The sequence below is a fragment of the Panicum virgatum genome, chromosome 2K (assembly GCF_016808335.1).
Source record: "Panicum virgatum strain AP13 chromosome 2K, P.virgatum_v5, whole genome shotgun sequence".
NCBI classification, from domain to species: Eukaryota; Viridiplantae; Streptophyta; class Magnoliopsida; order Poales; family Poaceae; genus Panicum; species Panicum virgatum.
In genome coordinates this window covers 52,428,359-52,443,797 of record NC_053137.1, presented here as the reverse complement: position 1 = coordinate 52,443,797, position 15,439 = coordinate 52,428,359, and the positions used below count along the sequence as shown (strand labels likewise).

General features: G+C 42.7%; 2 protein-coding genes and 1 long non-coding RNA gene across 3 annotated transcripts; 1 reads left to right on the top strand and 2 right to left on the bottom strand.

Moving 5' to 3' along the window:
* The first annotated feature begins 3,850 nt into the window (after window positions 1-3,850).
* On the top strand, window positions 3,851-4,576 carry LOC120695436 (ATP-dependent DNA helicase PIF1-like). Its single transcript, XM_039978684.1, has 2 exons — window positions 3,851-3,862; window positions 3,977-4,576. Exons 1-2 carry the CDS (start codon window positions 3,851-3,853, stop codon window positions 4,574-4,576), a joined length of 612 nt encoding a protein of 203 aa, XP_039834618.1.
* Window positions 4,577-6,127: 1,551 nt separating this feature from the next.
* On the bottom strand, window positions 6,128-7,894 carry LOC120684368. The gene is made up of 2 exons (XR_005679263.1): window positions 7,698-7,894; window positions 6,128-6,879 (listed from the first exon to the last, which is right to left on the bottom strand). It is a non-coding gene; the product is annotated as an uncharacterized LOC120684368 (long non-coding RNA).
* An 876-nt stretch (window positions 7,895-8,770) lies between these two features.
* On the bottom strand, window positions 8,771-10,720 carry LOC120684360 (UDP-glucosyltransferase UGT13248-like). The gene is made up of 3 exons (XM_039966225.1): window positions 9,927-10,720; window positions 9,436-9,830; window positions 8,771-9,269 (listed from the first exon to the last, which is right to left on the bottom strand). The coding sequence occupies exons 1-3, from the start codon at window positions 10,590-10,592 to the stop codon at window positions 8,939-8,941; spliced, it is 1,392 nt and encodes a 463-aa protein (XP_039822159.1). The 5' UTR covers window positions 10,593-10,720; the 3' UTR covers window positions 8,771-8,938.
* Window positions 10,721-15,439: the final 4,719 nt, after the last annotated feature.

Below are 15,439 nucleotides of genomic sequence, written 5' to 3'. Positions count from 1 at the left end.
ATTAGCCCGTAATGTTATCAGTGGGATATCTCTACATTATGACCATTTCACTGAACAGTATATAAACGCATTGAAAGGTATGTGGCATACCACGAAATAAATTTACATTGTATATTAAATTTAACTGTTATAATGATACTTACTAATATTCTTTCTTTACTTAATCTATCATTATCACAGTTTCTTACGCTGACAGATCTTACTATGGATCTCCTGACTATGAATGCCAGTGTTGTCACGCTATATTCTGGTACCAGGAAAGAGTAAAATGTGATTCATCACGTAGAGAAAATCGTGTCATATATAATTCATGTTGCAAAAGTGGCAGAATCAGTATCCCACCATTTCGTTCTTGACCAGAACCTCTGGCTACTTTAGCTGCATTCAATGGTGGACCCCGATCAACAAAATTTATGAAAAACATTCGACAATACAACTGCTTATTTGCTTTCACCTCTATGGGGGCAAACATTGATCGTAGCATGAATGATGGCCGTGGTCCTCCTGTATTCAAAATTAATGGCCAAGTTCATCATCGAATTGGAACTCTTTTACCTCCCGATGGAAGTCCTCCAAAGTTTATACAATTATATATCTATGATACTACAAATGAAACTAGAAATCGGCTACGCGCTTTACATCCAGATGAAAGGCCTTTAGAGCCTCTAGATCCAATGATCATTCAAAATTTGACAAGAATGCTGGATGAACATAATCCATTTGTAAAAAAATTTAGAATCGCAAGGGATAGATTGCAAGAACATGGTGATGAAGAATTTGTCATCAGAATCATAGGAGCCCAAGAAGGTGATCCCATCCAATATAACTTGCCATCTACTGACCACTTAGCAATGCTTGTTGCTGGAGATTTCTCTTTGGATACATTCAAACGAGATATCATCATACAAACTAGAGGTGGTCACCTCCGCCAAATATCAGCTTTGCATCCAGCTTATATGGCATTACAATATCCTTTATTATTTCCCTATGGTGAACGTGGCTTTCAAGTTGGAGTTCTATACAATGGCATTAATTCAAGAGAAAGACATAGTCGTGTAACAATGACTCTTCAAGATTACTATCGTTATGTCCTCCATTATAGACGAGACCAACCAAATCCATTCTTATGCTATGGTGCTTTATCTAGCCAAGCAAAAGTTGATGCACGAGCTGCTATAGATGAAAATAGACTTTGGTACATAATAAAAAATCAAGCTAGACTAAGAATCGAAAATCTTCAAGGTATAGCTGATGCTATAGGGCGTGGCTGCACAGATGGAAGTGAAATGGGAAAATTAACAATACTACCTGCATCACATACTGGTGGCAGGCGATATATGATACAGAATTATCATGATGGCATTGCTATCTGCCGCGTATTTGGACCACCTGATTTCTTCCTAACTTTTACTTGCAACTCAAATTGGCCAGAAATTTCTTTAGGTATTCTTGAACCAGGCCAAAAAGCAACTGACAGAGCAGATATAGTTGTTCGAGTTTACAATATGAAACTTGAAGAGATTCTAGATGATATAAAATCTGGAAGAGCATTTGGACCAGTGCATGCAGGTATATACCTTCACTTATCCTTTATATCACACTATATAATACTAAAAAATAAACTAATAGATCAAATTTATTGGTACAGTTCTTCATACAGTTGAGTTTCAGAAGCGTGGTCTTCCCCATGCACATATAATTTTCTGGATTGCAGAAGACACAACACATCCAACACCAGATCTAATTGATCGGTATATAAGCGCTGAAATACCAAATCCAAAAGAAGATCCATTAGGCTATGCATTAGTCGCAGAGCATATGATACATGGCCCATGTGGACAGTATAACCCTAATGCTCCCTGCATGAAAAATGGAAAATGCTCAAAAGGTTTTCCAAAACCTTTCCAACCAGAAACATCTGTAGATAAAAATAGTTTTGCATTATACAAAAGACGAGACAATGATCGTTACGTTCAAAAAGGCTCAGCAAGATTAAATAATCAGTGGGTTGTTCCATATAACATGTATCTACTCAAAAAATTCCAAGCTCATATTAATGTTGAGTGGTGCAACAAAGGCATCTTTATTAAATATCTATTCAAATATGTAACCAAAGGAGCAGATTGCAGTAAAGCATATATACAACGTCTTAGAAATGGAGACGACACTCCAGTTGATGAGGAGACACAGACAAGAAATGAGGTTAGAGAATATTTAGACTGCCGATACATTTGTGAACAAGATGCATGCTGGCGTATCTTTGGCTTTGATATTCATAGACATTATCCATCGGTAGAACGGCTTCCTGTCCACTTACCAGATGAAAATAACATCACTTATGATATTGATGCTGATATGGAACAAATTGCTAATAGTGAATTTCTCCGAAGAACAATGCTAACTGAATGGTTTGTTGCCAATCAAAGGTATCCCACGGCTAGAGAACTTACATATCTAGAATTTCCTTCAAAGTGGCGTTGGGTACCAAGCACAAGATCATGGGAACCTAGACAATCAGGAGGGAAAATTGGTAGACTATATTATGTTCACCCATCAGTAGGTGAGCGGTATTACCTCAGAATGCTTCTAATGGTTGTCAAAGGTGCTCAAAGTTATGAAGATGTGAGAACTTATAATGGTATTTTATATTTCACATTTAAAGAAGCTTGCAACGCTCGAGGCCTTCTTGGCAATGACCAGGAATGGTACGATGCCTTTGATGAAGCCGCCAGTTGGGCTACCTCGCCTCAATTAAGACAACTATTTGTCACAATGCTTCTTTTCTGTGAAATAAACGACGAATATGCATTTTTTGAGAAAGTTTGGAGATTGTTAGCTGATGATATACAATATCAATTCAGAGAGACAATAGGCAATTCAAAATATATAATACCAGATCATGATCTTAGAAACTATCTCCTGGATGACTTATCAACACTATTCTTAAAAAATGGAAGTAGAATAAGAGATCACAATCTTCCTCAAATAACAGGGTTTTCAGGCTGTACATATGGCAATCGTCTAATTGAAGAAGAAATGTCATATAACACCAGTGAACTCCTCTTGGAATCTGAACAGCTTATGGCAAGTCTAAATAACGAACAATTAAATGTGTTTTACAGTATAACTGATGCAGTCCTAGACGACAAACCTGGATTTTTCTTTGTCTCAGGTTATGGTGGAACTGGCAAAACATATTTATGGAATGCCATAGTATCGTATATACGAGCTCATCAAAAAATAGTATTAACTGTAGCATCATCAGGTGTAGCATCTTTATTACTTTCTGGTGGACGTACAGCTCATTCAAGATTTAAAATACCTTGTGATCTAGAAGATGGAGATGTCTGCGATATTAAACGAGGAACTATGCTAGCAGAATTAATACAGAAAACATCACTGGTTATTTGGGATGAAGCCCTGATGACACATAGAAAAGCACTTGAGACTTTAGATAGAACTTTTCGAGATCTGCTTTCTAATGATTCAAATGGAATAGAAAATATACCCTTCGGAGGGAAAGTAGTTGTCCTAGGAGGTGACATACGACAAATATTACCAGTTATTGAAGGTGGAACAAAAGCGCAGATAATAAATGCAGCAATAATAAATTCCCCTCTATGGGCCCATGTTACAACTCTTACTCTCAATAAAAACATGAGGCTTCACTCACCAAACTTAGATGACAACGCACAACGAGAATTGGCAGCTTTTAGCAAATGGATCTTGGATATAGGAGAAGGCAAAATAGAGGCAACAGCAAAGGAAGGCGAAACAGAAGCAACATGGATTAAAATACCTCATGAATTTTTACTAATGCCCACAGGAGATAAAATATCCTGCATCGTCAATGCCGTTTATGGTGATTTGGTGGCCAATTATGACAACATATCATATTTGCAAAGTCGTGCCATATTGACTCCAACAAATGATTTAGTTGATGAATTGAACTCTTATATCATTTCTCTTCTACCAGGTGAAGAAAAAACAATATCTAAGTTGTGATAAAATAACGAAAGCTCCTGATACCCATGAGTCACATGATCTGTTCTATCCAATGGAATTCCTAAACTCAATAAATGGAAATAATTTTCCAGCTCATGAACTGAAACTGAAAAGAGGAGTTCCAATAATGTTACTTCGTAATCTAAATCAATCAATTGGTTTGTGCAATGGAACAAGATTAATAATCACAGCTTTGGGAGCTATGATACTAGAGGCAAAGATAATGACGGGAACACATACAGGTCGATCAGTATTGATTCCTCGAATTAGATTAACACTAAAAAACACAAGATTGCCATTTGTGCTTGAACGACGACAATTTCCAATAAAAGTTTGCTATGCTATGACCATCAACAAAAGCCAGGGACAGACACTGACAACTGTTGGAGTTTATTTAAAAAAGCCTGTTTTCACACATGGCCAATTATATGTTGCTATCTCAAGGGTTACTTCCAAAAATGGACTAAAAATACTTATTGAGGATGATGATGGAAACTGTACTGACACAACAAAGAATATTGTCTATCCAGAGGTCATCACTTCAATTGAAGCAAGAAGCACAAACAAATGAAACATCAATGGTACTATTATAATATATATAACTTTATTCTGTATATATTATAAAGTTACAATATGTGCCATATTTAAAAAACAACTTTTACTACTGGATAATAAAAATTTAGAATAGAAAGGTATTGCATTTTTTCCTCCATATAATTATCTAACAATGCATCTTTATTGCTATCCATTTCAAATATATATAATTATTTCTCTCTTTTTCTCCATGCAGGTAGCCAACATGACTTTCAGTCCACTGTCCACTCTACAACCCAAAGACAGACACAAAACAATTTGTGTTCGTGTCTGCAGAAAATGGGAATTTAGAGGTCAAAATGATGATGGTCCACTACAGCATGTTGACTTAATCCTTGCTGACGAACAGGTAACTATATCACCAAACTAAAGCCATCGTACATATATAAACATTACCACCACCATCTATATAATCTAATCTCACTGCTTCTTTATTTTTTAGGGAAATGCTATCTATGCTCAAATTCCAGCCACTGAGGCTGAGAGACATAGTCCAGTATTGCAGGAAAACAACACTTATGTGATCAATCGCTTCAGAGTTTGCAATGCGAAAGACTTTTATATGCCCATAGAAGGTCCATACATGTTAGAGCTGACTTGCCACACCAAAATCAATCCAACTACAAGCACTGCTACATTTCCAAATTATATCTACAAACTTACACCTTTTCAAGACCTACCACCATACATAGGCGACACCAAGAAATTTCTTGGTAATGCACTAAAACATATATTTTCATTGCACTATACAAATAACTATCTTTACAAATTTGTGATACCTCATATTTGTCTACAGATGTTATTGGCATTCTCATCCAAGTCGCTGAACCTGAATGGGTATTCTTTTCCAACCAGAAGAAACCTAACCTTCGGAGGGACTTGCTCATAAAAGATGAAAAGTAAGAATACATTTCCACAAACAAATGCTGATATTTTAAGTTGTTATTATCTAATATTAATCATTGCCTATCATCGTAGTGGCTTAGAGCTGAAAGTAGCTTTGTGGGGTCAGAAAGCAAGACAATTCAATATTAATACAATTAACAGTGAAACAGAATCTGCCACAATTGTTATCCTTTTTGTTGGCTGCCTAATGAAAATTTACCAAGGTACCTCTATATAATAGCTTTATTAATGCACATACTACTTATAACTCACATTAACAATATTAACTCAGGTACCTTTTTAATTTTCCAAAATTTTAAGGTCAGCCTTATCTCGGAGGACATTCTGCATGTCATTGGTATTTCAATCCTAATATACCTGAAGCACAGATGCTCCAAAATCGGTATATTCATATCTTACCATTCACATTCTATGCACTTTCAATATAGTTAAAAAAATAACATCCACCATGGTATATAGTTTCCAAGGACATCCCATATCGATCAAAAGAATTGGAGATCCTAATCAACAATTAGTGCAACCAGAACCTCAGGTCTTACCAGAACTACTCACTCTCAAACAAATGCAGGATATCGATCCATATGAGTTTCCAGTACCCCCTTACTACACAACAAATATTACATTAGTATAAACTTACTATATTTTTTCACAGCTAACTATAATGTTCTGAAACACAACTATGGTTACAGGAAAGTGGCTGTCAGTGCACAGTAACAATAACTCAGGTGCTTGATAACCAAGTATGGTGGTTCCCATCTTGCAAATACTGCCACAAGTCATGTAAGCCTGATGGCCCAGGCTACAAGTGTTTCGAATGTGATACCACCAGCTTTGACTACAAGTAAGTTCCTAGAATTTACACAAAACATGTCATTCAAATGTATGTAACAAGTCACTTCTAATCTTGCTAACCGTTGAATTCAATCTGATATTAAACGTAGATACAAATTATCATTCATAGCTGCTGATGAAACTGAAGAAGCTGAAATGATCAGCTTTGGTGAAGTTGGCCGCCGTATAGTTGGAAAACCAGTAGAAGCAGTCATGCGATCCCACAGGTCCACCAGCAGCCTACCAAATGATATTATGCAGATCACATTATCCAAATTCACATTCACTGTTACAATAACAGACACCAGCTTTCGCAATGAAAAAAAATCCTATCAGGTCAAATCTGTCATCACTGCTTATGGCAAGCAGCATCCAATCTCAAATCACCCACTTGACCAGTCTACCAGTGCTATCAGACCTAACTATACCAAACGCTATTCCAGCAATCAACCCACAAATATCCAATCACCATAAAAAACATTACCATTCAATCAAATGTCACTGTTAACTCCACCAGCCAATCCAAACACTCCTGAAAATCGCCTGAAAAGTGTTCCAGCTGAGTAAGTAGTCATAATGTATCTAATCAAACCTGTATCTTAATTTAGAAATCTGATACTAACATACTAATTTTTCATGTCCAAATTCCTGGGGAAAAAAAGAAGAGTTGATGAACAGGCAACAAAAAGCGAAGCAAGGAAAAAACTAGACACAACCAAAGAATGTACAGGGTAGGTATGCTTTCTCAAACTCAATTACAGTAGTAGACATATTATATAGAAACATAAAACTTAATTGCTCTCTGTCAATAGAATGACAGTGACTCATCAGAAGACGACTCAATACTTCATGTCGGAACCAAAAGGTATTAGACATCAACTGTCCTTTCCATTTACAATGTAAACTATTTTGTTCTATCCAATTTAAAAAAAAAATCAATTTCTATGTAGGCCATCAGCAGAAGGAACATCAACAGAATTGCACAAAAACAAGTCATCTAAGAGTCCTAAGACTCCAAAAAAATAATTAGCACCGGTATTGATAAGCTCTTCACAGCCTAACACTACTATTCAACAACCCTTTTTATCTAACTCCAAATAATTAATCTTTCTACTTCATTATGACAGGCATCACGTTGGCAGCTAGAAGATCATGAACTACCATAAGCATCAAACCTGAAGACCTTTATCTTAAATGAATGATAATCTAGATATTAGCTACTATTACCGGTATGACCTATATGTACTACTATCAACTTACTCTATATGTGTACTGTTGACCTTAATGGCTACCAGACTAGCACTATGTAATATATTTCGAATCGTGAACTCTATGATAAGACCATATTTAGCGATGCACACCAGCAGAGACAGCAGTAGACCTCCTTCAGTTTCATTCCCTACGCTACCTCTCCTTGTATTCCTATCTCTATGTACACTAATACATATGTACTACCTCTACTTATATACACTATTGTTTACATACCTTCTCCAAACAAAATATATCACCAAACGGAATCAAAAAAATATTTTACGCGCGCAATAGCGCGTGCACTGCACTCGTATATTGATTAACCAACTGCGAGGAGGTGGCTTCTGATATTTGCACCGCTTGCTGATAATTTTCCATTTCACTAAACTGGAGGTGCTTTTGCATTTATGCAAAGAATCAGCTCTTTGGTACTGGTTTTCATTGAGAACATTCTATGCATCTTTCCATAAATTGCTAGCACATAAATGGAACGGTTTCGCACCCACTCCATTATTTTTTTATTACCCGCATAGCAACATACTCCCCTCCGTTTTTATTTACATGTCGTATTAGCTTTGTTCTAAATCAAATTTGACTAACTTTGACCAAATTTTTAGAAAAATATTACACCAACTATGCTATCCAACATATGCACTATTAATATATATTTCATAGTGGATCCAGTTATACAAATTTGGTATTGCAAATGTTATTATTTCTTTCTAGAAATTGGGTCAAAGTAATTTTGCATTTACTCGCTGCTTCAGGACTGCTAACAACCGTAAGAACAAGTCAGGGGCTTCAGGACCGCAAAGGACCTTAAGAAGGAAACAGAGAACTACAAGTAGGAGCAAACTCCAGCTTTCAGGTGGGAGTGATGGCCCAAAACGCTCATTTCCAAAAGGCACGAGCCGCAGTATGAGAAAATTTCTGAAATGTGAGTAACTTTTTTGTTGAAACGAGAAATGTGAGTAGCTGCTTTTGAACTTGCTGCTTCTTCTTTTTCTGTGCCCATGTTGCTCTAATACACTAACTGAGAACTAGGTAACTGTGCTAGATGAGTTTCATGGTTATAAAACTCTCCTCACATCCTATGAAACTCCATCATTTTCTCTTTTTTGTCATGTCAGCAAAATTGATGATATTTAATGTTATGAAACCCTATTAAGACGGGCCTAACTAGTACGCAAGGCTTCCTGATATTTTCTTCATTTATTTATTATTGCATTCAAATGTTACACATTGCTAACAACCGAGACTTTAATTTGACGACCACACATGCATAGCTATAGGGAAAGGTGACAGACGAAAAATCAGAAGATTGAGAATTTAAAATTTGGACACGGCTCATTCAGACTTCTAATCCTAGCTTGCCAAGAAACTCGACGATGTTGTTATCCGAGCTGCCACCTTCGCTCACAGCTCTTTTAGCCTTCTCCTTCCACCCAGCAGCATTTCGCCGGTACTCCGAGCTCCTCTCGCCGTCCATCACCTCCCTGACGCGCCTCTCCACCTCCTCCTTCCTGACCACGCCCTCCTCGTCGGGCCGCACCCGCACGCCCACCCGCCACACATCCTCGATGTACTTGGCGTTCATGGGCTGGTCCGACCACTGCGGCATCGCCACCATCGGCACGCCGGCACTCAGCGCCTCCGTCGTCGAGTTCCACCCGCAGTGCGTAGGGGTGGTAATGGGCCATGGCCCTAATGGCCTCTTCACAGCCCAATAAAGCCCTTAAAATTTTTAGTTCAAAAATACATATGTTTAGAGCCCGGCCCTTTTAGGGCCCGATCCTTAGATTTTCTAGTTCAAAATGTTAGGCCCTTTACCACCCCTAGCAGTGCGTCACGAAGCACCCCACGGCCGGGTGCGCTAGCACCTCGAGCTGGGGGCTCCATGTCACGATGAGGCCCCGCTCCTTCGCCCTCCCTGCGAAGTCCTCGGGGATCTTCGCGGCCTCGGAGGCCCTGACCACCCACAGGAATGGCTTGCCGCAGTTGTACAGGCCCTCCGCCACCTCGGCCATCTGGACGGCGGCGGGCGCCGAGACGCTGCCGAAGGAGGCGTAGACCACGGAGCGCGGGGGCCGGCCGTCCAGCCAGGCCTTGGTCGCCGCCGTCAGCGGCGTGTAGAGGTGGAAGCCGTAGGACGTGTCGTCCGGCAAGCGGTTGTCAAGGTAGGCCGACGGCACGGTCGGACCCACTGTCTTGGCTCTCCACGTGGACGCCATGTAATCCGATTCCTTTTGCAAAGATGACGGCGATCGATTTGTTGATAATCTTAATAGGCATATCCAGGATTAATTCTACTACTCGATTAGCGAATCCATTTGACATACCTGTGGCTGCAGCTCGTGGAAGGAGTTGACGAGGACGTGGTCAGCCGTGTCCAGGCCGTCGAACTGGTTCACCAGCAGGTCCAGGTACGCGGGGCAGTCGCCGGGCTGGGCCAGAAACGACGGCAGATCGGCCGGCCTGAGCCCGGCCGGCAGCCCGGGCAGCTCCGCCAGCGCCACCTCCCCGTCGTCGGCGAGCGGCGGCCGGATCCGCCCGGCGAACGCGTGCGCGTACGCCACGTCCACCGCGCACGGCTGCGTGAAGAACGCCGCGGCCGCCGCGCCGCGCCGCCGCGCGACGCGCGGCGCCCACGGCAGGAACGCGTCGTACACGAGCACGCGCACGGGGCGGCCCCGCTCCGCCTCGGACCGGAGGAGCGCGTCCAGGGTCTCGGACCCGGCCGCCTCCAGCCGGCGCAGGTACGCGCCGACGCCGCCGGCCTCGCCGAAGCCGCCGCGGTCGCAGCCGTCCGAGATGGCGGCGACGCGGACGGCGTCGCCGGTGGCAGGCTGGCTCTGGCTGAGCGCGAACCGCGTCGCGGCGAGCGTGCACCGGACGCCGCGGCGCGCGGCGAGGCGCTTGCCGAACTGGAGGATCGGGTTGATGTGGCCCTGGCTCGGGTACGGGAGCAGGAGGACGTGGACGCTCTGCTCTGATCCGTCGGCCATGGTTGTGGCTGGTTCGATCTACTCCGCTCGCTCGGTCAGCTGTGTGCGTGCAGCTTGTAGTGGTGCCGCTGTCCTGTCAGCTAGATTTTGCTGAGCGATCGAGTGACTGTGAACTGAGTGATGAGATAGATGGAGGACGCAATCTTTTATATATGCCACGTTGGCGCGTAAGAAATCGATTGAAGCACGTGATTTCGTGGACTAATTAATGTGCTTGCCCGTCACGTAAATACTGCTGCACGTATTCAATAATGATAGTGTATATATATTGTAAGTTGACAACACCAACGCCTGCGGCAGAACCTGACAAGCTGTGTGGTTAGTTGGTTACTAAAAGTTGAGGAACAGCTTGGACAGGATGATGTAAGATCTGACGTCACACGCAATCCGTAATGCGTGGAGCTAAAGGAAGCGGCTAGCCAGGCACAGGACGGCTCTCCCCAGCTTCCATCGGCCGACCGACCCATCGTGGTCACATGTCAGCGATGACATCTGAAGCCTGTCCTTTTATGCCGCCTCGTGGAAGACGATTAAGTAACTCATCTATAAAATTTACTAAGACTCATTATAATATTGAAAAAAATATTAAACTAACATTTCAAAATATCGAACCAAAATTATTTAAAAATATTGAACTAGTATTTCAAAAATATTAAATTAATATTGAAAAAAATGTTGAACTCTCATCTTGCTGCGGTGCAGCGGGCGTCGCACGTGCGCAGCAAGGCGCGTGGCGGCTGGCAGCGGCGGTGCGAGTGAGAGTAGGCGGTGGGCGCGGCTGGGCAGGGTGGGCGGCCGGCGCCCGAGGGGAGAGAGAATGTTGGGCAGAGAAGAAGGTGAGGAAGAAAGGTAGGATTTGGGTGGATCTAACTGCTATGACCGTTTTGTACGAATCTCAAATACCGAAAGCTGAGCAAGAAATTTTTTTTCAGAAAATGTATAGGATCTCCGGAACAAGCTCGGGGTGTTACAGAGGAATAAAGCCCATTGATACTGGCCAGCCCAGGGCCCACTGGGTAGCCGAGGCCCGCCGAACCAGTCTAATAGGCGTGGGGTGGTGGAGCGCACGAGACCTAAGCCCTAAACCCTCTCGATCAGGCCGGTCTCGGCATCTCCTCGCTCATGCGCACGGCCTCCGACCCCACGACGACGACGGTTCACGGCGACACCGGCCCGCGACGAGGATCGAACGGGGCGTTCCGCGATCGGAGGCGCATCTCACCGCTAGCGATCCCCCTCGGGCCTCGATCCCGTCCATCCCCGGCCCGATCGAGATTCACCTGCTCGCGGTTTTTTCTTTTTTATATTAAAAAAAAATTTCAAAAATATATGTCCGTTTTCAAATATTTCAAAAATATACTCCGGTCGCCCTCCCATAGGGCGACAGGCCCAATGTGTAATTTTTTTTTTCAAATTTGCAACGAAGTCCCTGGAGAAAAAAAAACAAGCCCTGTCGCCCATTGGGGGGGGCGACAGCCCCCCCTTTTTTTTCTCGGACTTTTATTTTTGCAGGGACTTATTTTGAGCTATTCGAGCGTGTATTCGTCATCATCGTCGGCAAGATCTCGGCCGCTAACTCCTACCGCACGTAACTTGTCCTTCATTAAATCACGGAAAAAAATCGCAAGAACTTCCCTTATTTCACGAGCATTATGGAACCCACAAACATAATAAGTTCACATAAATAATATCTATAAAAACAAATGACAAGTAACCTATCACAATCATAAACATCGGATACAAATAAGCGGTCCACAGCTATCTCATTACAAATAAACATCATATACATCTAACCACCCCTAGGGCGTTGGACCCTCTTAGCCCTCTGCTGGGCACGGACATGTCCCTCGGAGTAGGTGAGAACATCCGGAGACCTCACCTGTCGCTCAGGACGCGCAAGGGGCTGCGGTGTCTGCTGCTGAGAGATCCCAAGTGGTGCTCCTCCTAGCTGTGAATACCCCAAGACATCGGGGTCACCTTGCGCGGCAGGCTCTTCTGGACTCAAGCTGTCGAAGTCGTCTAAGGTGAATGTCTCGTTATCTGGTCGAAAGGAGGAAGAAGAAGGTCCGGCGCCCGCATCGGGGTAGAATCCTACGCAAAAAATGTGGATGTTAGCGTACGCTCGTATATTTCGTAATGACATGTAGAAACCGAAATACGAAACATAAATTAACCTGTGTACGCCGGTATCTGTGGCCCCGGTACCATCCCTGGATACGGTCCGCCAACTGGTGCTGTCCCTCTAAACATTCCAGTATGGCCGAACGCAGTAGCTGGATCGTATCCTGTATGTGATATTAGTAAATATGTAGGAACACTTGATGTAATTTTAAAGAGATATGTACGTTACCTGCACTTGGGAAGAACTGCGACGTCGGCCCGTGTATGGTCGACGGACACGGGAACGACGACGACGCCTGAGACGACCCGTGGCTGTCTTCGTACTGCACACGGCTTCCGAAGTTGTGCGTTACCTGACGCAACTGATCACGCTGCCTCGACCATGCCTCTATCTGCTCAAACTGGGTCATTGGGGATCCGGCACGTACCCTCGTCAGGTAAGTCGAGCAGTCCGTCTCCATCATGTTGCAAAGCCGAAACTGCATCAATTCAGTAAAGTTACAAACACATGAATTATCTTATGAATATGATTATATATATATATGCAAATATGATCAAGAGACTCACCGCGCCAGCTAGTGCCTCCACGTGGTGCCGGCCATAGCCATCCTGAGGCCTCGCCTGGTGTGGCTGCGGGTGAGTGTCAACAAAAACCAGACGAGCCCGAGTCCGGGGTAAGTACCAGGTGAGGTAAGCCCTAAAGGAACTGTCTGTGTGTGGTCCTGTTGGTTGGACCAAGAGCTCGTCTGCCTGTTCCCATTGGTCCACCCACGGCTGGATCTTGGTGAGCCAATCATCAGAGCACGGCAAGCCACTCCTTGACAACCTACAAAGTGGATTACGAAGAATCGTTAGATTCGACACGAATGTATGAGCCAAGTTAATTCATAATTACCTGTGGTCCTGGCGACTGACATGCTCCAACGCGGTGGGCACCGGAAACTCCTGGCGCTGCCCAAACTGTCTCCTGACTCTCCAGGGGCAATATGCCTCAACCGCGATGTCATAAACCAACTGTCTATGTTCTCATTCTCAACAAATGCAAATGCGAGCGGAACAATTTGGTTGTTGCAATCTACACCGATTGCGGTGAGTATCTGACCTTTATACATTCCAGTCAAAAATGTGCCATCAATGCAGATCACCGGAAGACAAAACTGAAATGCTCTAACAGAAGCACCTATGCAAAAGAAGGCTCGTTGCATAATTCTTTGTCCCCTAGTCACGGCTGGTAAAAGGTATGTGTCATAAAAGCTTCCAGGATTTCTAGCAGCAACCTGGGATAACATACGAGGTAGGTTATCATATGATGCCTCGTATGTGCCGAACCGCATCTCGAACACCCTTTGTTTAGCCCGCCATGCCTTCAAATAACTGATGGTGTACTGGTAAGTCTGCTCAATGTGTCGAATAATCATTTTTGGCTCATAATTTAGGTTGTCCATAATAAACCCATACATTTGCTTTGCAACAAAGTTGCATGATATATTGCGATGCGAGGGAAGAACTTCTGACAGCAAACAAGTGTGCTCTGTCACAATGGAACATTTCCAGTTTGACTTCCATTTTCCCTTGAATGCATGTACTCGCCATGGACATCCAGCATTCACACACTTCACCTCATATTCTTTACTGCCAGACTTCACGACTCTGAATTCTCGTTTCAATGAGATTGCCCATAGTCTCACAGCATCTTTTACGGCTTCAATGTTTGGATATGTTGCACCTTGCACTACCTCATTCCCTCTGTACTCCCACTCCTGATTTCGTACATCTTCTGCGACATGACTGCCAAAACCATGCTCTTTCCACTCTTTTGGCAATGAGTACTGCTCGTCATCAGATGAGTCCTCATATTCTTCCATCTCTATTGCGGTTTGGTCTTCTGCCTCCATCTCGTCCACAATGCTATGTATCCTCTCTCCCTCATCAGCAAGGCCCTGTGGTCCCATGTTCTGGTTCTCTGTCTCTTCTGACTCATCTTGCTCAACATAATTGGTCTCTGTTCGAATACTCGGAGTTCCTTGATCTGCACAATGTTGGATTTCATTTTGTGTCTTCTCCCGGATTTGAACAAGAATGGCCAGAGGCCACCCACGCTCTAGAGCTGCTTGCATGTACTTCTGCCAGTCATCAGTGCTGTGTATCATCATTAATTCCCATAATTCACTTTCTACCTCCCAATTAACAAGAGACTGGACAGTGATCACATGTGTCAACGGATCAACATGGAACCCACGCTGCAGCCACTTACATATGGAACCAAAACTCCTTTCCAGAGGTTTATCTATGCCGCTAGATGTGCGCTTAAAGGCAGAAAGATCTACTCCATTTGGCCCATACATAACATTGTATTCACCATAAAATACTTGAAACTGCATCTTGCTCGACATATCTGTATATCACATAATACTTATCGAGTTATACTCTTTACTTCACTACCTTATTCAATAATCCGTAAAAACTAAGTATGGAATTCAACTACAACGTATAAGTATTCATAACTACGTGATGACTCTCGAATTCTATACTGCATATGCCAAATTCTATTCTAAATCATAATTAATTTATAAACATGTCTCTAATAGCACTGCAATTGTAATAATAAATGCGTAGAACTAATTTTCTAAACTAATTTACTACTACGTAACTACAAACTAAAGTATCATTGAACTCCTACTTAAATGGATCTACTATAGCACTAATTAAATTAAATTACTCATATT